The 21,654-nt window shown below is 41.8% G+C and overlaps 8 protein-coding genes across 8 annotated transcripts; 3 read left to right on the forward strand and 5 right to left on the reverse strand.

Moving 5' to 3' along the window:
* Nucleotides 1-2,292: 2,292 nt before the first annotated feature.
* BCR41DRAFT_422636 (hypothetical protein) lies at nucleotides 2,293-2,765 on the forward strand (the record flags this gene model as incomplete). Its single annotated transcript, XM_022030175.1, has 2 exons — nucleotides 2,293-2,456; nucleotides 2,625-2,765. Coding segments are annotated over exons 1-2 (162 nt in total), but the record flags the coding sequence as incomplete, so codon positions are not given.
* Nucleotides 2,766-4,196: 1,431 nt separating this feature from the next.
* Nucleotides 4,197-6,131, reverse strand: BCR41DRAFT_377941 (phosphatase 2C-like domain-containing protein; the record flags this gene model as incomplete). Its single annotated transcript, XM_022027127.1, has 4 exons — nucleotides 4,197-4,387; nucleotides 4,820-5,126; nucleotides 5,282-5,448; nucleotides 5,912-6,131. The coding sequence occupies 4 exons, from the start codon at nucleotides 6,129-6,131 to the stop codon at nucleotides 4,197-4,199; spliced, it is 885 nt and encodes a 294-aa protein (XP_021880886.1).
* A 1,742-nt stretch (nucleotides 6,132-7,873) lies between these two features.
* Nucleotides 7,874-9,049, reverse strand: BCR41DRAFT_86916 (hypothetical protein). Its single transcript, XM_022031054.1, has 2 exons — nucleotides 8,175-9,049; nucleotides 7,874-8,059 (listed from the first exon to the last, which is right to left on the reverse strand). Exons 1-2 carry the CDS (start codon nucleotides 8,869-8,871, stop codon nucleotides 7,911-7,913), a joined length of 846 nt encoding a protein of 281 aa, XP_021880887.1. The 5' UTR covers nucleotides 8,872-9,049; the 3' UTR covers nucleotides 7,874-7,910.
* A 587-nt stretch (nucleotides 9,050-9,636) lies between these two features.
* Nucleotides 9,637-11,163, reverse strand: BCR41DRAFT_422639 (hypothetical protein). The gene is made up of 2 exons (XM_022030176.1): nucleotides 10,952-11,163; nucleotides 9,637-10,830 (listed from the first exon to the last, which is right to left on the reverse strand). The coding sequence occupies exons 1-2, from the start codon at nucleotides 11,020-11,022 to the stop codon at nucleotides 9,651-9,653; spliced, it is 1,251 nt and encodes a 416-aa protein (XP_021880888.1). The 5' UTR covers nucleotides 11,023-11,163; the 3' UTR covers nucleotides 9,637-9,650.
* A 491-nt stretch (nucleotides 11,164-11,654) lies between these two features.
* BCR41DRAFT_354825 (hypothetical protein) lies at nucleotides 11,655-13,656 on the forward strand. The gene has a single exon (XM_022024399.1). The coding sequence runs from the start codon at nucleotides 11,754-11,756 to the stop codon at nucleotides 13,632-13,634; it is 1,881 nt and encodes a 626-aa protein (XP_021880889.1). The 5' UTR covers nucleotides 11,655-11,753; the 3' UTR covers nucleotides 13,635-13,656.
* A 46-nt stretch (nucleotides 13,657-13,702) lies between these two features.
* BCR41DRAFT_86945 (hypothetical protein) lies at nucleotides 13,703-16,448 on the reverse strand. Its single transcript, XM_022031055.1, has 10 exons — nucleotides 16,406-16,448; nucleotides 16,238-16,277; nucleotides 15,800-16,053; nucleotides 15,532-15,701; nucleotides 15,359-15,418; nucleotides 15,169-15,262; nucleotides 14,731-15,078; nucleotides 14,279-14,628; nucleotides 13,942-14,175; nucleotides 13,703-13,828 (listed from the first exon to the last, which is right to left on the reverse strand). Exons 3-10 carry the CDS (start codon nucleotides 16,044-16,046, stop codon nucleotides 13,772-13,774), a joined length of 1,560 nt encoding a protein of 519 aa, XP_021880890.1. The 5' UTR covers nucleotides 16,047-16,053; nucleotides 16,238-16,277; nucleotides 16,406-16,448; the 3' UTR covers nucleotides 13,703-13,771.
* On the reverse strand, nucleotides 15,688-17,303 carry BCR41DRAFT_86963 (hypothetical protein). Its single transcript, XM_022031056.1, has 4 exons — nucleotides 17,001-17,303; nucleotides 16,409-16,900; nucleotides 15,800-16,277; nucleotides 15,688-15,701 (listed from the first exon to the last, which is right to left on the reverse strand). Exons 1-3 carry the CDS (start codon nucleotides 17,151-17,153, stop codon nucleotides 16,161-16,163), a joined length of 762 nt encoding a protein of 253 aa, XP_021880891.1. The 5' UTR covers nucleotides 17,154-17,303; the 3' UTR covers nucleotides 15,688-15,701; nucleotides 15,800-16,160.
* A 544-nt stretch (nucleotides 17,304-17,847) lies between these two features.
* BCR41DRAFT_323455 (Alpha/Beta hydrolase protein) lies at nucleotides 17,848-20,134 on the forward strand. The gene is made up of 6 exons (XM_022021517.1): nucleotides 17,848-18,088; nucleotides 18,198-18,405; nucleotides 18,512-18,703; nucleotides 18,809-19,049; nucleotides 19,171-19,687; nucleotides 19,791-20,134. Exons 1-6 carry the CDS (start codon nucleotides 18,079-18,081, stop codon nucleotides 20,039-20,041), a joined length of 1,419 nt encoding a protein of 472 aa, XP_021880892.1. The 5' UTR covers nucleotides 17,848-18,078; the 3' UTR covers nucleotides 20,042-20,134.
* Nucleotides 20,135-21,654: the final 1,520 nt, after the last annotated feature.

The raw sequence follows: 21,654 nt of genomic DNA on the forward strand, positions 1-21,654 counted from the left end.
GGCTGTATAACCAATGATGATTGTGTTCAAGTTTGCGATAAAGGTACCAAAAATACAGAGGAGGCACAGTATTTAATAATAAAGATCACCAACAAATAAGCACTGTTGAAAACAACTCCAACGGCGAGGAAAATATTCTCCCTTTCGCTTTCACTGTTATCTTTCTCTCATTCTCTTCTTTTTTCTTTTAATTCTGGATCCATTCTGTCTCCTGTCTTTCTCCTATCTTATTACTTTCCCTTCCACTGTCGGTCCTATAATATATAACTTTTATTTATTTATTTTTTCCATCCATGACTTTGTTCAATCTCTTCGTTCTATTCTCTCGCTTCTCTTTTAGCTTCCTTGCTTCTCTTCTCTGACTTCTCCTCCTCTTGTCTTTCTATTCTATTTATCTCATTATATGACTCTCTCCTTCATTAGCTGTTCTGTCTGAATAAATCTTTATTTGTAATATTCAAAGCAGGGGATTTTTATATAAACTTACGGCTAGCACAGAAGTCCTAGTAAACCGTATTTAATTTCTTTATGATTCACACTTGGTAATGGGCCGCTTTGCGATCGTTTCATGCTTGATATGACCACTCTTTGTCTTCTTTGCTTTTTACTTGTTATATCCAGGGATCTACCGGTCTTCCTCTTGAATCCCTTTAACTTGTTAAGGAATTCAATATGTTTCTTAGGAAAGATGTCGGAGAAATTACTGTTATCGATCTTGATAACAACTCGATCCAAGTAAGGAGCCCTAGTTGCGGCTCTGGGTTAGGGCGAAGAGCTTGAAAGCCGATTAACTCTGCTGAATATGTAAGTATGATACTGATATACTCCAGTTGGACACAGATCCTGAATCCTTTTTGGGTCTTGTTTTTGCCCCTTATCAGTCTTCTCTTGGATGGCTATGCTGCTTGTCGTTGTTATAGCTTGGACAGCATCCCTTTGTTGAATCGAATGGTGTAATTCTGTCTGTACAAACACTGGGTATATCCGATCCTGGGTCTGAATAAGAAAAACGACATCTGGGCCACTTATATGCACTGAAGGGAAATAAAATGGTGATGTGGATTGGTAGCATTGTGTATGTGTGTCTCAATGAAATCATGCAGTGTTATATCCTTGTGAGTAATTGCAAGTTGTGGATGTTGTTCGCTATATCCAACGATATTAACGTTCCTATGTAGCTTCGCAGGTATAAAATTGTCTGTAGATAGTTGCCATGTATCTACATCAGGATGTTTCTTCATCTTGGCAGCGACTAGTGAGTTCATGGATGATATTGCCAGGTCGTGTTCTTCGCTCATAATATGTGAGCGCTCTTCCAATATCATCAATAATACCCTCCCATTTGTGCGCCTCTTTTTTCGAGAATAGTTGATGAGATCAAAAGGAAAATAGTAAAATAGGAAAGAGAATTTTTCACTTTACTATGATTATGGGCCTGAACCTCCCTGCAAGCCGCTCAAACATGACATCAATTTGCTTCCAGCGGAGGTAGAGTGTCGATCTTTTTTTATTCTTCATCCAATATCTGGCTCTTAACTCTGTCAATTATGCCTGGATTGATGATGGAGATGTCCAACCAGGGTAATCCAAGTCAGGAAATGCCTGTGAATCTCCATCCTTGATTCCATCTATGCTAGAGAGTGCCCAGTGAAGAGTACGAACGCTGGGTCCTATTCTCCAATATATTACTGTGTTCGGATCTCTCGTCTAGGCCTCGAAAGCTATAATATTTTAATGCATTAAGAGCATATTAGTTATCAGATGGGAATATTTACAATATATCATTAAACATGACTATTTACCCGTTCAAAAGTGAAAAAAGCATTGGTCGGTGGTTGTCAGAGTATGATGACTCAGACAAGCCAAGACCTTGGTAGTCCTTAGTCACTCAGGATTTGTGCCTCATTTAGGCAAAAGCGGAGCATAGACTTGGGTGTAAAATAGGCTGCGCCTCTTCAGCCAAAAGGTTTATAGAGCGCCTAAAAAAGAAATTTGACGCGTATCACTGTAATGATTCTCCATTCCATCAAAAAAGGATTTATTTCTACCCATCTTTTTTATTCATAACTAAAATAGTATCAGCGACTATGCGTATTGTTGAATATGCAACAGCTTTCTCTCCTGGATTTGTTTTAGCAAATGAGTCAGCACGCAATGAGGATCTGATGGTTTTAAATGTATGGACACAAAAATGGATGGCTGTGCGTTTTCAAAGTTAGAAAGTTAATTTAATTTTTTAATGTTTGTGCTGCAGCTTTGGGTTTTGGTGGACAAGCATCAGTTTCTCTTTTTTTTTTTTTTGACCTATTGAGTGGGACAGGGATCGTTGATTAGTTGGAGCTAATGACGCCTGTGGTCGCCATTGCAATTCGCAATGTAAGATCAAAGATCACACCATGCAGAAGAAAATTGATAGGGTCAGGAACGAATCAAGATGATGACTAGCGATGAGAATGGTAATGGTGGCCGTAAATTAGGGGTTCATTTGCTTTTCAGTGTTTCATTAAATTCAAACTTCCTTCGCCACATTACTGACTCCATTATCGGGATTTGCTTTTTCATCATTTTCACCAATATTTCTTCATCTATCAACATTCAACGTACTGCTTCGTCCTCCACTACAGAGGACGTTGTACCAAACGATGAAGGCTTCTTGTTCATCCGTCCAACCAATGACTTCAATGTCATTAATACCCTATTCTTGGATAGTCAACGCATCACCTACATTGGGGCGAGAGACAGACCCCCAGATCAGGCTGGACGAAGTCCGTTCTAGAGATCCATTGTGTCTGGAAGGCAGGCCAGTCCGCGACACGACCGGTCGCAAGGATGCAAAGCGTGGATCTTGAGACTTGTTCTGGGCTCACAAATCATCGCTGTTTAAGCAGCTTAAAGGTCGTGGCAAATGGATTGTAGATGAGATTGATTGAGAGGCTTTCCAGGCCTACAAGGCTGCCTTACTGCCTTGGAGGGCAAGAGGCCGGCTGCTGATGCGTCCGTAGTTACCGAGGATACACCCGAGCCCGAGGCGAATAACCGTCAACTGTCAATGCGCGAGACGATTCAGGAGCAGATAAAGGGGCTCCTCAAGCGGCTAGACGGTTGGCGTAGGCTCGGATCTGGAGATAGCTTTGCCCGAAAACTGAAATTTCTGGCGGGGCTATCTGCGAGTCTTGCCCCAGACGAGTCATGCTTTGTTAAGAGGGTGCAGGGAGCATCGAATGGCTCGTACCGTCGTCGCAAGAGGACACGAGTCTCCATGGAGTCAGCAGACGGATAAACTGTGTTTGTCAAAATTAATAATCAAACTAGACGGGCGACCCGTGGCTTCACTTACGGCCACTCCAGTCTAGTGCTTTGCCTCGTGAGACTCATTAATCTCGTTAGGGTACACTTGTGAGCACCTGTAAGAAAAGTTGAACATGTATTCTTGGTACCTCTATTTCAGCGGGCAAAAACCAGCAGTCACTTTCATCACAAAGTGTCTCTAGGGCAGTGAAAAATCTCGAGAGTTTACTTCTCATACTCCGGCCTACTGACTGGCGTTGCCAGTCAATCAGTTCCCACCAAGCTCCCATACGAAGCTTGCTATTTAAGAGCATTTGAAAGAAGAGAGTTTTTTTTTCCTTTTTTTCTTTTTCTTTTGAAAGGTCCTAGATCCAATCCCAAGACGGAGATATCTCTTTCTTAATAAGATCAGTACCAACATCAGCTTCAACCTTAAATCTTGAGATGCTTTTTTGGTTTGATAATGCAGTTAGCACACTCCCCCTCAAAAGACCAAAAAAAAAAAAAATAAAAAAAAACGTGATCCTGGCACAAGAGCTTTAACTTTTTTTATATACGACAGCAGGGTCTATTTGCATCCGTCCCCATCCAAGAAAACTTCATAGACTGTAAGCCCAGCTTCACTGTGCTGAAACTTTCGGAGCCATTAAACATGACATTAACATCAAGTTGCAGTGTTGATATACCTTGAGGAATAGCTCCTCGTTCTAGCTGCCTACATAAATATTTAGATGCATGTAAGTGGCACTTGAATCACAAAAAAAATAAAAGAGTATTAAGAATTACAAGATTACCTTAACTACCTTTATTATCTTTTAGCCAATCATTGCGTCAAGTGTTCTTTAATTATGAAAGACAAAGTGTATCGTGTATTTTATTGTCTTTATAACGCCCAGATTTACTCCCGACTACCTTCGGTCAGGTGAATCCTCTGCAGCTTTAATGATGGCTACAAGGACGCTCATATCATCTTGTTTGCCTCCTTGGTAGTACAGACCTTCCTGCATAGCTCGACTCTGGAAAGGACTTCCATGATGTCGTGTGTCCTCGGCAACGCTTTTAGCGCGCTTTGCTAATGCGTCGCTAATGACACTTGGTTCTGGAATTTTTCGTTCATAATGTCGCCTTTGCGCAGCGGTAGCGGTCGCTGATGAAAGGGTATATAACGCTGCTGAGGGCGGTAATGCAGACGACTCCGCGGCTGCAATGGCAACCACAGCAATTGGCGAAAGATCAGAAAGCGATTCAAGTTCTCCTGAACCATCGACTATTGATTCATATGACTCTTGGGTATCTCCCAGCTGCATGGCGTTTACTATGGGTGTTGCTACTGTAGGGGTATCCGGTACATGAGTGGCTTTACCTGCTATTGCTGCGATTGTGGATGAGGATGTGGATGCTAATTTAGCAGCACTACTTGTCAGTCCACTCCACAATCCACCGACACCTCCTTTGCTCGCGCGCGTCGTTGATGTTACTGCTGGTTTCCCAGTTCCGAAAGGGCTGAGGTCCTGATGTTTTGGATCGATACCACTGACACATTTAACGACCTCCTCCAGAATATCTTCATCAAACAAGTTATCAAAAATTCCGTCTGTGCCCATTACCACAATATCACCGCTCTCAACCTTGACTGTAAACATCTGTGCATCTCTAGGGCTGTCAGTGCTTCCTGTACCCAATTGATATGGGTAGTTGAAGGAGTGTTGTTGTTCCTCTGTCCTAAATATAAACTCGTTTCGACGGATCACGCTCACTCCGCAATCGCCCAAGTTGGCAATACGAAGTTCGTCGTCCCGGAGAATTACTATACATGCTGTTGAGGATCCTATCAGACCCTATATAATTGATAAAAGCACGGATAGCGGATTATTAGGCTCACATCACACTCATATAAAACGAAATTTTGATATCGACAAGCCGCGCCTTAAGCATGTAAAAGCGCCTTCTTCCTCTTTATCATTTTCTTTTTTTTTTTTTTTTTTTTTTTTACCTCCTTTTTAGCATCTCTTGTGCTTTGTTCGAAGCTTTTCTCCAGAATGTCCACAGGATTAGCATTAAAGTAGTCGTAGAACGCCTCCTCCTCAATATTGTCATATTTCTCTAGCTCCAAATAAGCATAATGCATCAGCTTGCGCGAATACAATGCAGGGTTGGCGCCTGTCAGGACGTGAAAAAGGTAAATGTATGGATATCAATTAGCCGCATGGTCGTAAAAAAAAAAAAAAAATGAACGTGAGCGCGTAATGTGTAATATTTTGTGTAAGAACCTCACAGCATCCGTGTAAAAACTAATGTAACGGACGGGAAGATACCCTCTTGTGACGACAATTTGCACAAGATGGCGAGGCACAAAAATGATTGTGTCAGTCCTTCCTGTGCGTGCCTGACGAAATCTCTTTTACCGCATACATGTTCCCTTATCGCGGGATCAGCATATTCCTCCAATTATTCAGTTTTTTTTTTCCTTTTTTTTTTTTTTTTTTTCAGTCGTCGTTCAAATGCCGTAATAGCGTTGAAAGAAACGCATATTTGGATAATAAAAGAAACGTCATCACCAGATCAAACTACAAGATCTGTAATCAGTTTTTTTTTTTTTTTTTTTTTTTTTTTTTGGACTTGCCTGTTGTACCACTCCAGCCACCGACTCCATCTGCCACGCCAAGCGCATCATGTCGTCTGAAATACGAATCCTCTCCAACTTGGACACTGAAGTAAGCGCGATCTTCCTCTGGAGTCAGTACTGGAGCCTTTCCTGGATTCTTTGCAAAGCCAGACGCTCCGTGAGCAAAGACATAGTTGTGTCGCGTTTTTTGAAAGGGTTGATCGAAAAAGGAACTCATAGCTTTTGTTGATGTCATTGAAGCACTTGATGCTTGGCTATTACCGCCGGTATTTCCTGCTCCAGATCCTGAATGTTTTGGACTCTGTCCTGGTTTGTATGATTCCATCGTTTCCGGATCTATCCAGGGCAACTCTGAAACCCATCGTCCTGTAGAAGAAGACGAGGTCTTTCCTACAGGCTCCCCTTCTTCTGCAATTGCTTCTACTGATTCCATTGTTCCTGCTCCTGGTTCACTACCAATCTTTTCTTGAAGGATTGACGAAGATAACCGAGTATGAATTGATTCAGGCCTAGAATTATTGTCGGCAGAAGTGCTATCACCACTTTGTGAAGTAGAGGATGCAGTGGCGACCGTTGCGTTTGCTGGGGATGATGCGAACGAACTGTTGAACGAAGAAGTATGGAATAGACGGTCAGCTGTCGGACAATGCTGATCCCGACGACGAGAACGAGAAGAGTATCGCTGACATGATTTAGAATGATATTGTTGCTGTTGCTGTAAGTCCGAGAAGTGTGCATGAGGCTGGGAGTGAATCGAGCGTGAGTCTGAATGGAGAAGAGGACCGACAGGACGTGGGGACAATATGCGCAATGAGCTACTGGCTGTCATTGTTGAGGCGGCAGTAGTAGTCTGGCAGTGAAGCTGCTGGAATAACTGTTGTTGTCCACGCAGGATTGCCCGTATTTGCTTTGCTTTGCTCATGCGCTGAAACTCTGCTTTTCTTTTTTATTGTGGGAAATTGTTGATTGAAGTCTCTGATAGAAAATGAAGCTTTAGGTGGGAGAAAAACCCTATAAAACAGTTTAAATGCACTATAAGAAGAAGAAGGAGAAAAGGGGATAAATAAACGAATTGAATCAATGAATGCTTATGTGAATTCAAAAAGGTTGAATGGAAAAGAAAAAAAAAAAAGAGAGGGAGAGGGAGAGAGAGAGAGAAATGTGAAAAGAGAGAGGAGAGATAAGAGACGCTTTGTCATTCTATGCAAGTGTTGAATGTTATGAATGTTTGTTTGTACATGTGTTCAAACCAAACAAGCATTCTTTTTTTTTTTTTTTTTTTTTTTTTTTCATAATAATATTCGCATGCATTATATGCACACACGCGTTGCATCTGTCTCTCTCTCTCTCTCTCTCTCTCTCTCTCTTCTCTTTGTCTATCTTACTCAATCCAGTTTATCATCAATCAACTTTATCCTACCTTACTGGCTGTCCCATCCATCGCTCTTGTCCTTCACAGTTACATTTGTAAAGCTCTTTTGACTGTGCCACACGTGGGAAGATGTGGAGATGGTGAACATTTATGCACTATTTTTTTTTTTTTTTTTTTTTTTTAATATAAAAGGCGGGCGAAATGAAGTCAAGTTTTGTTCCCCACACAACTCTGTAATTTTTCATGGATGTTCCCGGAAGTCAAAAAAACTTTTTTCCTGTGTAAAATATACTATAATGTATATACATTGTTGCGTACATGTTACGACGTTCCTCCACTCTGGTTGTTGAGGAAAGGTATTTTATTTATTTACCCTTATAACTAACTACTATTATTGTTATTACTAATGTTGTTGTTACTACTACTATTATTATTACTAACATCATTGCTATTGTTATTATTTTCTGGGTATTGTTCCACATTCGACTTATTTCTTTTTTTTTTTTTTTTTTTTTTCAGCATTCCACTGGAGATCAAGGTTTTATAAATTGTACCTTGACTACATATCCATTTTTTAAAAAAAAAAAAAAAAAAAAAAATACACGTCCCTTAGGAAAGGAGGCGCTATTCATATCGAGAGTACCCGGGCAATGACTCGTTAGGATCAATGGCTGGAGGCTCCAGCAGAAGAAGTGACTCGACATGCCTTGTTGTCTCCCCGTAATCAGGTGGCAAAGTGGGTGCGAAACATGGTGCTGTGATCTGAACATCCACTGTTTACAAAAAAAAAAAAAGTGCATCGAATGTCAGTCCATTATGGTTTGAAAAAAAAAAAAAAAAAAAAAAAAAAAAGGAACAAAGAGAATATTCTGTTAATTATAAGCTTACGCTGTGCTTTCAATTTTTCAATCTTGGATATTTTGACTGTCCTGAACTCAATCATTACTGCCAATGTATGCGCGACATCCATGAACTTGGTCTGCATATTAGGCGACATGATCGGTGATGAAGGCAATGACAAATTAATCGTTTTGCGCCATCCATCAACACTTTGACGCCAAGCTGTGTTGACTGTAATGTTTAAAACTTTCTCAGTTGTCTGGTGTACGTCTCTTACAAACTGAGCTCGGAAAGTCTTTAGCTCCCGTAGTGTGAATGTAGCGTAAATCACCTGTACCTCATCTCCTTCATAGACAGAGCCTTGGTTGAAGGGATGCAGCTGAACTGTAACAGCGACTCTTTGTCCAAGGTATAGTAAATCCGAAGGGATGGATATTGAGTACTTCAATGCATCTCTCCAAATGCCATGTACCGCAGTGGGATTATCGATTGATATATTGTTGTAGAATGGTAACGATGAATTCAAGATCCACACCTCCTGGGCCACCACCCAATCTGATCTTGTGATTCCAAAACCCTTGGCGCCTTTTAGACGTGCCTCAAAGTAGTATCGCATCGACCCAAATGGGCTTTCGCTTGATGAAGGTAATAAAGGGTCCAGGATCACAGAACATAGTCGCGCATAACTTCCTTTGCCGATCCAACCAGGCTTAGGACGCTCTACATCTAGCTCCCAATGTTTCATTAAAAAGATCTGCTCTCCCACATGCTTCCTTGATGCTTCATCTTTTGCTATTCGTCATTAATCAGTGATAACCTGTGTTAGCATAAATCGCTGTCAACTACAATCGTTTTCCTCGAATTGCCATCGTTTTTTTTTTTTTTTTTTTTTTTTTTTTTTTGCTCGTCTGTACAAAAGAAGTGAGTCTTAACCACTGCTTTAAAGCATATCTCGACAGGGTTTCCCTTGAAATCATAACTGTTTTCCAACGTCACTTTTGCATGAAGTATTGCATGAGTATCCAGATGCCCGTACAATACTGGCAATTTTTTAGGACCTATCGTATCTCCAGTGTCGACATGAATCGCAAGGTCTCTGACTTTAGCCCCTGAAGAAAACATGACTGTGAGCGTGTGTATGATGATACTGTTTTTGACTATTGTTAGGATGAAGTTGAAGACAAATAAAGACAGCAGTAAAAGGTAGACGTAAGAAATGAAAAACAAAAAAGAAAAGGGAAAAGGTAAAAGGGAAAAGGTAAAAAAAATAAAATAAAAAAAAAATAAAAAAAAAAAAAAAAAAAAAGTAAGAGAGGATAAATATTTGTAAAAAAAAAAAAAAAAAAAAAAAAAAATGAAAATCCACTAAGGCAAACGTCAAGGTACTAAACGGTATATACCAACGGTACCACATGGTTTTTGCAGACATGCGATAGTGCAACACAACATTAAGTTGTACTCTTCTAGAAACTCTTTTTCTCAAAATCATGTGTATGCCTACGTTTTACAAGTGATTTTATTTTCTCATCTAGAGACAGCACGAATAAACTGAAAATTCTGTGCCAAGTGGGTATAAAAGTTGAAGATCAGCAACATAACTAGGAATATCTCAAGCCCCAGCATAGCCCCTTCATGGCGACATAGTCTCTCTACTACATGATCGGGAAACGACTGATTCTGGTGCCAAACACGCTCGAGCTGTCTTTTCCCCGCCATTGTGCATCCGAATGTCCATGTATAAATGTAGATGGTGACACTCAATACCTGAGCCCAGAATATGGACATTAGGATCTCAGAAAAAATGACGGTTAGCGGTTTTGAATTAGACGAATCAAGGCCCTCTGGAGGTCTCCTAGAATCCAAGAAGATCGTGAAACATGAGTATACTATAGTGAAGACTGACAGAATGATAGTGATGATAAGCGATGCCGTTGCGTTCGAAAATGGGTTTGCATCCTTTTCAAATGTCAGATCCCTGTGAAGGGCTATAATGGCATGGATGGAAATGATAACAAGTAACGTTGCAGCCAGAACAATTAAGCTCTTAAGAATGCTAGAGAAAAGTGGCGAGGTGAGGAACATCTTGAACGCCTCGATATTGAAAGCAGTATTGGTACTGATGCTTAGACGTCGTCCCTGAAAAAGTACATCAGCAGGATCCTTTTCGTCCCAAATCGTCACTGGGGGTGGCCCTGAAGAAGAGATACACTCTCCTGTTGGATATCCTCGTGCCAACTCTAATGAATATTTCTGCTGTCGTTTCTTGGATCTCGTAGATAACCGCGTACGGCGTGGCTGATGATGAGATGAGTATTCATGCTGGGGACAAGTACAAGTGCAGTCGCGTTTATCTTGGACCCCTTCCAGAGCTTGTCTATGATGCGACTTTTGGTCTAACGAATGGTATGAACCCTGTATCGGCTCAAGTGTAGGGGCAGGGGCAGTTTTGTAGACTGGATGATTGAACTTTGATAGGCATTCTGAAACAGTAGACACATTGCTCATGGTTGTGAAGATAGACCATGACTGAGAAGTCGAGGTGCCTGTGGCTGTAGAGTTTATGGTATGAGGTAGAGAGGTTGTTGAAGAGTGCTTTGCCATAGAAGATCCGATGATGGTACTGGAGGATGCCTCCGAGACATGTCGCGTAGAGTCCTCATCACTTTCAACTATGCTCCATTGATACGCCTTCGCTTTTGCCCAGCTGTCAGCAGGCACAAGAAGAAAAAGATTAAGAATAGAAGAGATGGTGAAAAAGAGTGAGAGAGGGTTTGAAGATTGGAATACGTTTTGTTTATCTGTTTGTTTGCCAGGAGGAAGCTTACGACGGGACTGTACTGACAGCTGCCTTTTTGAGTGTTGCCCTCTCGATGTTCGCAGCCGTGGAGCGCACCATGGTGCATGTCGATCGAATTAATACTTGGTATTGTTGTAGACTAATGTGTCACGGTTGTGGATAGGGCAGTAGGTAAAGAAGAGGATGTTATAAAAGAGAATAAAGATGCAAGCACAAATGGAAATGGAAATGGAAATGAAGGGAAATAAAAAAGATGAATAATGACAAGACATGACATGACATGCTTTTCTTTTTTTCTTTTACAACGGACAACGGGCTCTACCCTTTCTTTAATGTCACTATTATTAATTATTGTATTTGCAACCGTACTAACAATTTTAAAAGGAGAGGAAGTATCCTTTGTTTGAATCGGCCAAACCTCTTCCTTGAACCCACAAAAGGAGTAAGAGATAAAGAGAGAAAGCCTGTGTGTAATATGTGTCCATCTTCGATCTTCTTGGTTGAAACAAGTCAATGTAAACCGTCAAAGTGAGGGCCATTGAGCACAAAAACAATGAGCTCTCATTCAATGGTTCCACAGCATAGATGTTTAGCCTGATCAACACGAAATCTGTTCCAAGTCTAAACTCTTTTGAACTTTAGGCATTAATTCAGGAACACTAAGAGGACCAATTATTGATACATTTTGCACCATTTTTGCCCCCAACAGCTTCATCTCATCTCTTTTCACATTATTCACCGTCCCATTCACTTGTTCCTCCTCCATCTCATTCTCCAGAGCCAAGCAGCATTGTCCGCGATATTTCTCTTCTAAAAATCTATTAACACACATGGCTTTCAACCAGAGACGTGCCTCGATAACAAGCTCGTCCTCATTTGCCGCCACTGTGAATCCACGACGTCAAAGCTCCTGTGGATACATCACAGCTGGTACAGGGGGTCTGCCATCAGTTCATAACGCCGCCACAAACCTTAATACCAACCATCACCATAACAACGCTTCCAAGCGCCAGAACGGGCTCCACAACATGAATCCATTCCAAAGCTCTCAGCACCGGGATCAATCACTTAAGGCTCGGATCGCTCGTACATGTCCCCTGCTTATACATGGAACGCCCCGTAGAAGACGCGCCATGTTAATTATGATCTGTGCAGGAGGCATGATCATTTTAATCTATTTTTTATCCGTCTTGGATATCAAAATCTCGCTAACCACAGTCTTCAGTCGTTCCTCAGCTTTGCAATTACAACAACGTTCCCACGGCGAAACCATGCCATTATCACAACAAAAGCCAGAACTCTCATACAAAAACCCCGATGGTACTGACATGGACCCTAAATCTATCTTTATGATTCGCGATTTTGGGTCACCTTTATGTCTAAAGGCATTTGAGAGGCTTGAACACACGTTACCGCAGGAAATTAGACAAGAAAGGGAGCAGCTCCGTAACCAAGAGTGGAAGAATCTTTCGAAACAAGACGCATATACCTTGTCTCTAGCCTGGAAACGCAATCTTAAGCAGAACCTTCCAAATTGGAAAGAATTCAGCCATGGATGGGTTGGTCAAGGTGTTGTCCTAGGAGCGTTCCCAGATAGCGACGGCAAAAATACAACAGCCAACACATTGCTCCAGATCAAACTAATTCGAAGCATATCTTCCATACCAATCGAAGTATGGTTTGAAAGAGCAGATGATGTCTCCGAAGAACTACAGGAATCGATTGCGACCTGGGGCGCCACCATCCGTTCGTTGGACGATAATGCCTCAACAGCCGTGGATGCCATCGTACTGAGCTCCGATGACGAAGATGGGACACTTAGATCACCTAATACGCCCATCAGCAGCACTGACATTCAACAATTCAAAGCCAGAGCGGACAGGAATCTAGGTCAGCTTCAAAAGGCGCTGACAATAGCTGCGTTGGTCAACTCTGGATTTGAGGATATCATATATTTTTCACCATCGACTTTACCAATGCAATCGCCTAGAGTCGTTCTCCAACATCCTGATTATATTCGAACAGGAGCTGTGTTTTGGCAGCATCCAACGTCGTTTCCAGCAGGCGACAATCCTCTCTGGCGCATCATTCAAGGCAACTGCGATCCAGCAGTTTATGAACAATCCTGGAGTTCATTTGCATTAAGGCACAGGGATGCATGGAAGGGACTTTACCTGGCCTGGTATTGGCTCACTGGCGAAGAGCACAACACATATGAACGGATCTTTAGCCGAAATGGAAACGATCTTTTGCGTGCTGCATGGATTGCTGTATCTAGACCTTACACAATCATCGACAAGATGCCTCACGCTGGCCTTTTGGATCTGTCTCGTACCAAAGGTGACGGAATGGGCTGCAGTCTTGGATCCACCTTATACCCAACTCCAGGGGCTGATGTTCTTGATAACCCTAGAAAGTACGCCGATGAAATGAGTAGGCAACAGAGACTTTACCAGAAAAGTTACCGGTATGGCGACCGTGATGGGTTCTTCATGGAAAATCAAAATATCATGATGGTGGACACTGGTATGGATAGCTTACTAACTCATGCTGGATCCAACGATCGAAGCCTCCACGAAGCTCTGGATAGTGTATTAACTATACGTAGAGATCCTACACGCTTAATCCTTACCGATGCATACGCTGCGGGATTAAAAGGCCGCGTCTGCATAAAGATTGCTCGCAAACTTAAAGGACACACACATGAATAGCTGCTTAATGATAAAATTAAAGATACTAAAAAACAATAGCTATGAGATATCGATTTATGATACATGAGCTGCAGCCTCGCTTGTCTATATTTCTGTATACATTCGATGAGAGATGGGTATATAAGGAATGTAGTGTTCTAAATAAATGGTAGATATGCTCGACAATGAGGGCACTCAAGTTTTATCCGCATCCACTATGTGCCATAAAGATAATATAGTGAGTAGATATTAAACATTAGCTATCGTATTTTTCAACAGTTCCCTTTGATGATTCGAGCATCCTTATAGTCATTATTACAAGACTTACTCTTTCTAAGCATTCAGTGTGAAATAGATGACCACAAGGTGTGAGCATATAGTTCAGTCGACCAAGACTGCCGACCACACTCGAAAGTCTCGCAGGGCCTTGTGGAGCCGTATCGATAGGGAGCAGGCAAATCGCACAATCGTGCTGTGGAGCCCGTGATCCGTGTCCTGTATTTCCAGATTCTTCATCTGTAGTAGGTAAGATAGGATGGTAATCATAGACCGGAGGCAAGTACTAGATTCGCAAAAAAAAAAAAAAAAAAAAATTAAAATCAGACCCACGCAATTTGATACAAATGATGGCAAGTCAGTGTACCTGGGGTTGTTTTTTCTTTTACCTTCTTAGGCACAAAGAACCGTGGCCCAAGCCAGTCTTGTAACAATAGGACACAAACTTGGAGAGCAACCCACAACACAAGTCCCCAGATCCACAAAGTTGGCTCATGCCCCATCAGATTATTAGGGCATGCGTAAAAATAAATAGGCAGAACTAGCCTTGTGATACTCATTCCAAGCACGAACCGCAGGTCAAGTCCTCGTTTTGATCCTCGTGTCACGTTCCTGACGATTTGAGGGATCCAAAATGAGAAAAGACATAATGCACAAACTGAAATCATCAGATTTTGAACCCTTTCCGAGCTCACTGCGATCTTATAAAGTGTAACCAAACTGATAATAAGCATCCAATCTATTGTGTTTTCGAGCATAAGAACAATGTTAGGTAGTGGTCTCCCTACAAAAATAAAGAATTTTTTTTTAAAAAAAAAGTATTTCAAGTCAAGAACCGTACAAAATCGTCCATAGAGCGCCTGCATATCTGCTCTCGGATTATCAGAGTCGTCCGTTACTGTTGGCCGAGCCGCTGTAACTGGAAGTGGCAGGCCGCCAGGCATAGTATCTGTGGGTCGGATGTTCTCTGCAGTGCCGGCTCCGTTTCCAGAGTCACCATTGCTATTACTACTGTTACTGTCAGAAGCCGGTGTGGCTGCCGGTGCCGCTGCTGCTGCTGCCTGATTGCGTCTGCCACGTCGCTCTGGCCTCTGTATCCGCCAGATGACCAGCATGTAGCGCATGCCGAAGATAGCAACCAGAACAAAAGAAAAGAACGAAGCAGCGACAAAAGGGATGAAAAGAAAGTCTAAAGCATGGATGGCGCAAAGATATAGTTTTAGATACTACTATTTACGTAGAATATCAGGCATATCTATGGAATTCAATTAATTCTTACCAACTAAAACCCCGGTTGTTAAATGGAGCATGCATAAGTACGAATCGATAAAAACTTGGATTGCAATTGTCCAATACGATACTTTAGAAACACTCTATGTAAACAAAATGCACAAATATTAATAAGTGCTTATAGGACATTAAAATACCTGGTCGACATGCCTTTAGAATCTCAATCAAACATAACATACAGACGGCGTAGGTGTATATTCCATTTGGCGAACAAGGAGAAAAACTTGAATAAAGGCAAGCTAAAGGAGATTAAACATTATAATGGTCTCAGCTTGCAGTTTTTTTTTTTTTTTTTCTTAAAAAGTACAGCTTGTGCAATGTTGCAGTCTCCTGAAAAACTAGTGATACTCACAGTTCCTGCCATCCCCGCATAATTGACAGCCTTGGCATAGAATTTTTCTCGCTTCATTCCGTCTGCTTTTTCCACACTCAGCGTCAAGCGGCAGTTAGGCGAGTATAGGAATAATGTCGAGTTGAGCGGTGGAGGCTTAATTGTTGATATACCCTGCGGCGACGCCCATTCTGTTTCATAAAGTATTCAATAAACGGTATTTAGCACTAGGCGTTAGTAAGATCGCAAATTAAAGAGGCTTAATCGCTATGTCTCTCGGATAACGCACCTCGTTCAAGCTCCTTAACTGCCGTGGATCGAACACTCGAGTCAATGGCACCAAGTTGCATGTACATTTGATAGTGGCAGCTAGAAGATTCAGATAGTGTTGTCTCTGGATACTCTAAAGTGTCGATCCCATCCATCACATCTTGTATTGTTTTGATCCGCTTTTGATATTGCTCCTTGACTGCCGCCAGAGCAAGCGTAAAGGATACATTGTTGGGCATTAGATCCAATACTCGCCAAAGAGGCATCCGACTCCTATTAGACACAAAAGGATAAAACAACATTGTGAGCATGCTTGTTATCGAATACAAGCCAAAGTAGAGCAGTTCAAGGTGAAGCTTAAACCCTTTCCGGGTTGTGTCCTACTCTTCAGGAATCCCCCACATATAAAAGGACCCATTATGAACAAAATGAACACCCTGGACATTCAGCGCTATACCATAGTCCTCATTATCTTCATGCCTCAGTCTCCAGCTTCCCTAATCACCCAGCAGCAAGAGAAAGAAAAAATGCTCAGTATCAGAATGTCAAGTTTTCTTCTTTGTATCGCAATTCGTTTATAATAAAAAATAAAAAAAATAAAAAAAAAAAAAAAGAGGCCCCTCGCTACCTTGACCCAATTCACATGTTCCGTAGCCTTCGTCTCTCTGATATTGAACGTAAAGGATCCAGATTCATTGAATTGAAAGGAGCCTTTGAATTTATCCAGGTCCTCCAAGTACTTGGGTTTCTTATCTTCTATGGTGTCTATTGATTTATCATCTTCTGCTGAGCCTTCTTCAATTGTACTGTTCGTTGAGCCTTCCTTAGGATCTATTGGCGTGGTTCTACCATCTGTCCCGCTCTCCTCTTTATTGGGCCCTGTTATGCTATCATTATTCTTGTCATTGACTTCCGAGACTGTCCCATTCGTTTTAGAATCCTCCTTGGCCGGAGGAGCATTTGGCAAAGGAAACTCTTGATTAATTTTTGCAGCAATCTCTTCATCAAAAACCCAATCGCCTTTAAACGACCCTGTGAGGTTATGGTAAAAATGTGCTCCCCAACTTCCTGCTGGTTTGAACAACTTGGTAAGCTCTATTGACACAGCTTCTGGAAGTGGCTATTGCAATAGTACGTGTACGTGAACAGATAGGACTCGTCAGCATTATGCATACATATCTCAACTGACCAATTGACATTAAAGTCTGCTTTGTCCATACATAAGAAACATTGACCCCAAAAGTACGGTTCCCACAGACAGCGGCTTCTTCATTCAGCTCTCTGAGTGCTTTCTGTAAATGCTCTGTACGAGGACCTTCGTCTCCACTGAGTAGCCAGAGGAGGATGAGCAATGCGATAACTCCACCTCTCATGTCTGAAACCCCGCTGAAGCACGATTGTTTACTATTAATGTCCTCACTGCAAGAATCCTCAAAATTCTGATGTCTCGTAAATCGTAAATGTAAGAAAGTGTAATGTCCACTGGGTTTGTGTGCAAAAAGTTGTAGTCGGAAGTTGAAGAGTGAGAGTGAGAGTGAGAGTGCCCCAGCCAATGGACAGGTGACTGCGACGTGTATTGAGCCAATAGCTTTCACGTAATACTCCACCAAAAGAAATTGCCTGCCTCAAGTATTAACCATTTAGGCTTGATCCAGTCTTGTAACTATTAGGCTACGAACCAACTAACATTGCCAAAGGGCACAATGGTATTCCCAATCACGAATACACTTTTCACGGTCAGTATCCCTGACCTTCATTTATTAACAAGATGGAGGCATCCCAATGAAAACTATGGTGATACAGGTGTTTTGTAAACCCCATTCGCATAGATATCACACGAAATAAGGAAACAATGAGAGGCATGAGATGCAATGCCATGTATTAATCAATTGACTTGTTTTGGAGTATGCTTTCGATCCGATCTATCTAAATAGTCATTAATTAGCTGGAAAAAATATTTACAGACACAAATGGGTCATAGATGCATTGACTAAAAATGGTCAAGACTTGCTATTTTTCTATTCCTCTAACACCTCCCACTGCGTAAATAAACCAAACCTACCCTAGGATTCCATAGAGAGGATGGAGTCATATTGCTCAGTTGGGCGTAAGCTCCAATAAGATATAGCGAGGCAATGGCCTACTCATCGGATCCAAGGATCCAACATTAGTAACATTGACACTTGAAGCCAATTTCATATTTAAGCACTGATTTGCCTCCTTTGCCCTTTCTTTCTCGGAAACGAGTCTTGATTGTACATCCATTTCAGAACCCCTTCATTTTTACTTCCCAACAATATGCCTTTCGGTATGGCGATCACACATTCTACATTGTACTGCAAGCATACAAGCAATACTTTATTTCTCACACCTCCTAACTATGGCCTGTCCCTTCCCTATCATCGTATCAACTATAGAACGCAAGACCACACAGCCAGAAAACCCATTCACAAAGTTGGTTCCTGATCAAACAATCGCTATCGTGCCAGAATTCACTTTCGAGTCTGGTCACACAATCCGCGAGGTACCAGTTGCCTACAAGACTTGGGGCGTCCTTAACGAAGCAGGTGATAATTGCATGCTCATCTGTCATCCACTGACTCGTAGTGTGGATGTTGAAGACTGGTAATGTTGAACCTTTTCTTTTTTTAAATACAAATATATTATAAGATAAAAATTATTGGATGTGGTGTTATACAAGTTGTTGATACATGATTAAATTGCAATTTAGGTGGATCGATCTCATGGGATCATGCACCCTGGATACACCAGGGAAAGTTATTGACGAGACAAAGTTCTTCGTCATCTGTCTCAACGTGATGGGCTCACCTTATGGCTCGGCCTCCCCTCTTACAAATAATCCTGATTCCAGCCGTCGCTATGGCCCGGAGTTCCCCCTAGCTACAATTCGGGATGACTGCAAGTATGCAATACTCTCTCCTTCTCGCTTCTTCTGCACCGAATTCACCTTTTGGTATCACCAACGTTTTTTTTTTTTTTTTTTCATTTTTGTTCCCTTATAAAAAAGACTTCATAAAATGATTTTAGATGACCTTGGTGTCAAATCTGTCGCAATTTGCATCGGAGGCTCGATGGCTGGGATGCATGTTTTTGAATGGGCCTTCTATGGCCCCGATTACATTAAGCTACTCGTTCCCATCTCAGCCCCTGCTAAAACATCAGCATGGAGTATGGGTTGGACAGAAGCTCAGAGGCAATCTATCTTTGCCGATCCAAAGTATCTTGACGGCTACTATTCGCTAGATGCTGTAAGGAGAATTTGCAAGGGAAAGAAATGCCTGTGGTATTTTTGATAATAACGTACTCTGTGCATTGATTTTTTTTTTTTTTTTTTTCTTAAAAAAAAAAAAAAAAAAAAAAAAAAAAAAGCAACCACTTCATGGCATGATTGCGGCTCGAATGATAGCAATGCTGACTTATCGAACAAGAGCTTCGTATGAGCACCGATTCGGCCGATCCCTAATGGACTCACCCAGCTCCTCACAATTGAAAACGCCTAGTCTTCATCCCGCGCACATGTACCGTATAGATCACAACGCCGGACATCGCCAGATGAAGGCATATGTACCAGGCCTTTCCGATTCTGTCACAGTTGCCTGTTCAAATAAGCTACCAGTATCTGACAATAGCCTTCAGCTTATTGAAGATAAAGGAAGTCTTGCGCACCCTGCTGCTGATGCTGCGAATGTCGAGTCCCATAACTATCAACCGCCATTGTATTCTACGCACAGCTATCTACGATATCAGGCTGACAAATTTATTCAGCGCTTTGATGCTAACTGCTACATCGCTCTCAGTCGCAAAATGGACGCCCATGATATCTCTATCGGGCGTGGAGACTATGAAGATGTTGTTCAAAAAATCCAGCAGCCTACTCTTGTACTAGGCAAGTTGATAGGGAGCTTAAGCGCTTGGTTGAAATTAATAGTTCAAACAGCCAGCTGATCTATTTTTTTTTTTTTTTTTTTTTTTTTTTTCATCGGTGATAGGAATTGAATCCGATGTACTTTTTCCTTTTTACGAGATTGAAGCTCTAAGCACACTTTTACCAAATAGTGAGTTGATCCGAGTCAGATCAGAGGAAGGCCATGACGGCCTTTTGCTTGAACATAAGCAAGTAAATGCTTCTATTGTCACGTTCATGCAAAAGCATGAGCATATACGTAAAATCCTTCGTCAGAAGCCCGCACCCATTCCAGAACGTAAGGGACCGCGTGGAAGCATATTCGCCAGTTGGTGAAGCCTCATCTTTACTTCACATCTTAACATGGAACTAGACGGATTACCTATGGCTCCGATCATAGTTATTTAACTCAACAGTTGAGGGCACAGGGTATTGATTGCTTTAATAAAATAAAATAAAATTAAGTTTTTCATCGTACTTCAGTTGAATTTCAAACAAATCATTAAACACAGGAAGAACCATTGCTTTGATCAGTTTTTTTTTTGATGTGGTTCCCTTCTGCTCCGTAAATGGAAAATTTTACCTTCATTTTGAGTGGCGAAACATGCGAAAAAAAAAAAAAAAAAAAAAAAAAAAAAAAAGGCCAGGCTACGATACAAGATTAACCAGTGCTGCAGGATATCCCATGTCTATCATCGTCAGAGCGTGCGCAAAAACCAAAGAGAATCTTCCATAGCCTCCTCTTTCGTTCGAATGCAGATTTTCACAATATTTGAAATTTATGATCCTGATGCCTTGGTTATTATTATATTCAACTCATGGGGGCTTTCCAAAATACTAAAGAGAGCTTTTACCACTACTGTTCTACCAATCTATGAGCATATCTACTGACTCGACGGACACTAGTTTATCAACCGCGTTATGTTCCCAAGAACTTGCAAAGATAAATACTTCATTTCTTTATATTCCACTCTCCTTGTCCCCCCCTCGTATTTTTTCAATATGGTCTTTCATCGTCTACATCCATAATTCCTATATTGCACATAGCCTTTTCACCACTCACTCCAGTATATCGCCATGAGTATGAACGTAAGATATCAAGCATTAAATGGCTTCAACGGATCCAGCGAGTTCGAACACAGAGTCTGCTAAACGTGCTTGGTGGGTGCATTGTGAGGTATAGATCAAAAGCTGTCATTCAGGATACCAAGCCACACATTAGTCCACAACCATGCTTACCGTTCTGTTTGACAATTGAATAATCGACAGTCTTGAGCCAATGGCGGATACGATTCATTGCGAGGCCCTATCGGCAATTGGAAGCCGAAGTTGCCAAAGCGAGAAGGCTAAGGGTGCGTCTGCGGAACAGCAGCTCATTGAAGCTAAGGACGACCTTGTCGGCCACAAAAACTTCCCAAAAAAACGTTTAATCATGCCGTTCGATTCATTCCTTCCCCTAGTGTCCATATGACAGCATTAAAGCGCAGTTAGAGGCTTCGCAGGATAAAGAAGACAGAGGGGTGAGCCGACGGTATCCAATATGGACGTGACCTGGGATAAAGAGGAAAGGGAACCGGGAGCGGAATCGAGGAAGAGAAGGAGAGTAGAGAGGGCAATGAAGACGGAAAGCAAAGGCAAAGGGCGAAGGCGAAGCGAAGACGGAGGTAAGGTGGTGGCGGTGATGGTGCCCACTTGTGTTTGCTCTAAAGAGATAGGACTCCCTGATAAATTGTCATTTCTCCATCACCACCACCGCAGCCATCGCACAAGACTTTACCACGCATGAATTGTTTTAAGGCGTCTGTACATGTTCGATGCTCCTTATGCGAAGCTCCTTATGCGAACCACCACAGCCAACACTGCTGAGTAAGTGATCTCTGTGTAGACACAGAAGGCCCTCTTTATTGTAAGTAACGATACTATGATGATTGAGTTGAAGGCCTCTAAAG

Source organism: Lobosporangium transversale (assembly GCF_002105155.1).
Source record: "Lobosporangium transversale strain NRRL 3116 chromosome Unknown BCR41scaffold_21, whole genome shotgun sequence".
In the NCBI taxonomy this organism is placed as follows: Eukaryota; Fungi; Mortierellomycota; class Mortierellomycetes; order Mortierellales; family Mortierellaceae; genus Lobosporangium; species Lobosporangium transversale.

Coding starts and splice junctions, on each gene's coding strand:
- BCR41DRAFT_86916 (XM_022031054.1), bottom strand. CDS start 8,871: ATGAAACATTGGGAGCTAGATGTAGAGCGTCCTAAGCCTGGTTGGATC. Junction 8,060..8,174: donor TGAAAAATTGAAAGCACAGC/GTAAGCTTATAA, acceptor TTTTGTAAACAG/TGGATGTTCAGATCACAGCA.
- BCR41DRAFT_422639 (XM_022030176.1), bottom strand. CDS start 11,022: ATGGTGCGCTCCACGGCTGCGAACATCGAGAGGGCAACACTCAAAAAG. Junction 10,831..10,951: donor GCTGTCAGTACAGTCCCGTC/GTAAGCTTCCTC, acceptor GCCTGCTGACAG/CTGGGCAAAAGCGAAGGCGT.
- BCR41DRAFT_354825 (XM_022024399.1), top strand. CDS start 11,754: ATGGCTTTCAACCAGAGACGTGCCTCGATAACAAGCTCGTCCTCATTT.
- BCR41DRAFT_86945 (XM_022031055.1), bottom strand. CDS start 16,046: ATGCCTCTTTGGCGAGTATTGGATCTAATGCCCAACAATGTATCCTTT. Junction 15,263..15,358: donor AATATACACCTACGCCGTCT/GTATGTTATGTT, acceptor TTGTTTACATAG/AGTGTTTCTAAAGTATCGTA. Junction 14,176..14,278: donor GGTTCTTTGTGCCTAAGAAG/GTAAAAGAAAAA, acceptor TTGCGAATCTAG/TACTTGCCTCCGGTCTATGA.
- BCR41DRAFT_86963 (XM_022031056.1), bottom strand. CDS start 17,153: ATGAGAGGTGGAGTTATCGCATTGCTCATCCTCCTCTGGCTACTCAGT. Junction 16,901..17,000: donor TTGGGGTCAATGTTTCTTAT/GTATGGACAAAG, acceptor CTATTGCAATAG/CCACTTCCAGAAGCTGTGTC. Junction 16,278..16,408: donor AACATGTGAATTGGGTCAAG/GTAGCGAGGGGC, acceptor CTGGGTGATTAG/GGAAGCTGGAGACTGAGGCA.
- BCR41DRAFT_323455 (XM_022021517.1), top strand. Junction 18,406..18,511: donor AGTGTGGATGTTGAAGACTG/GTAATGTTGAAC, acceptor ATTGCAATTTAG/GTGGATCGATCTCATGGGAT. Junction 19,050..19,170: donor GCTACTATTCGCTAGATGCT/GTAAGGAGAATT, acceptor AAAAAAAAAAAG/CAACCACTTCATGGCATGAT.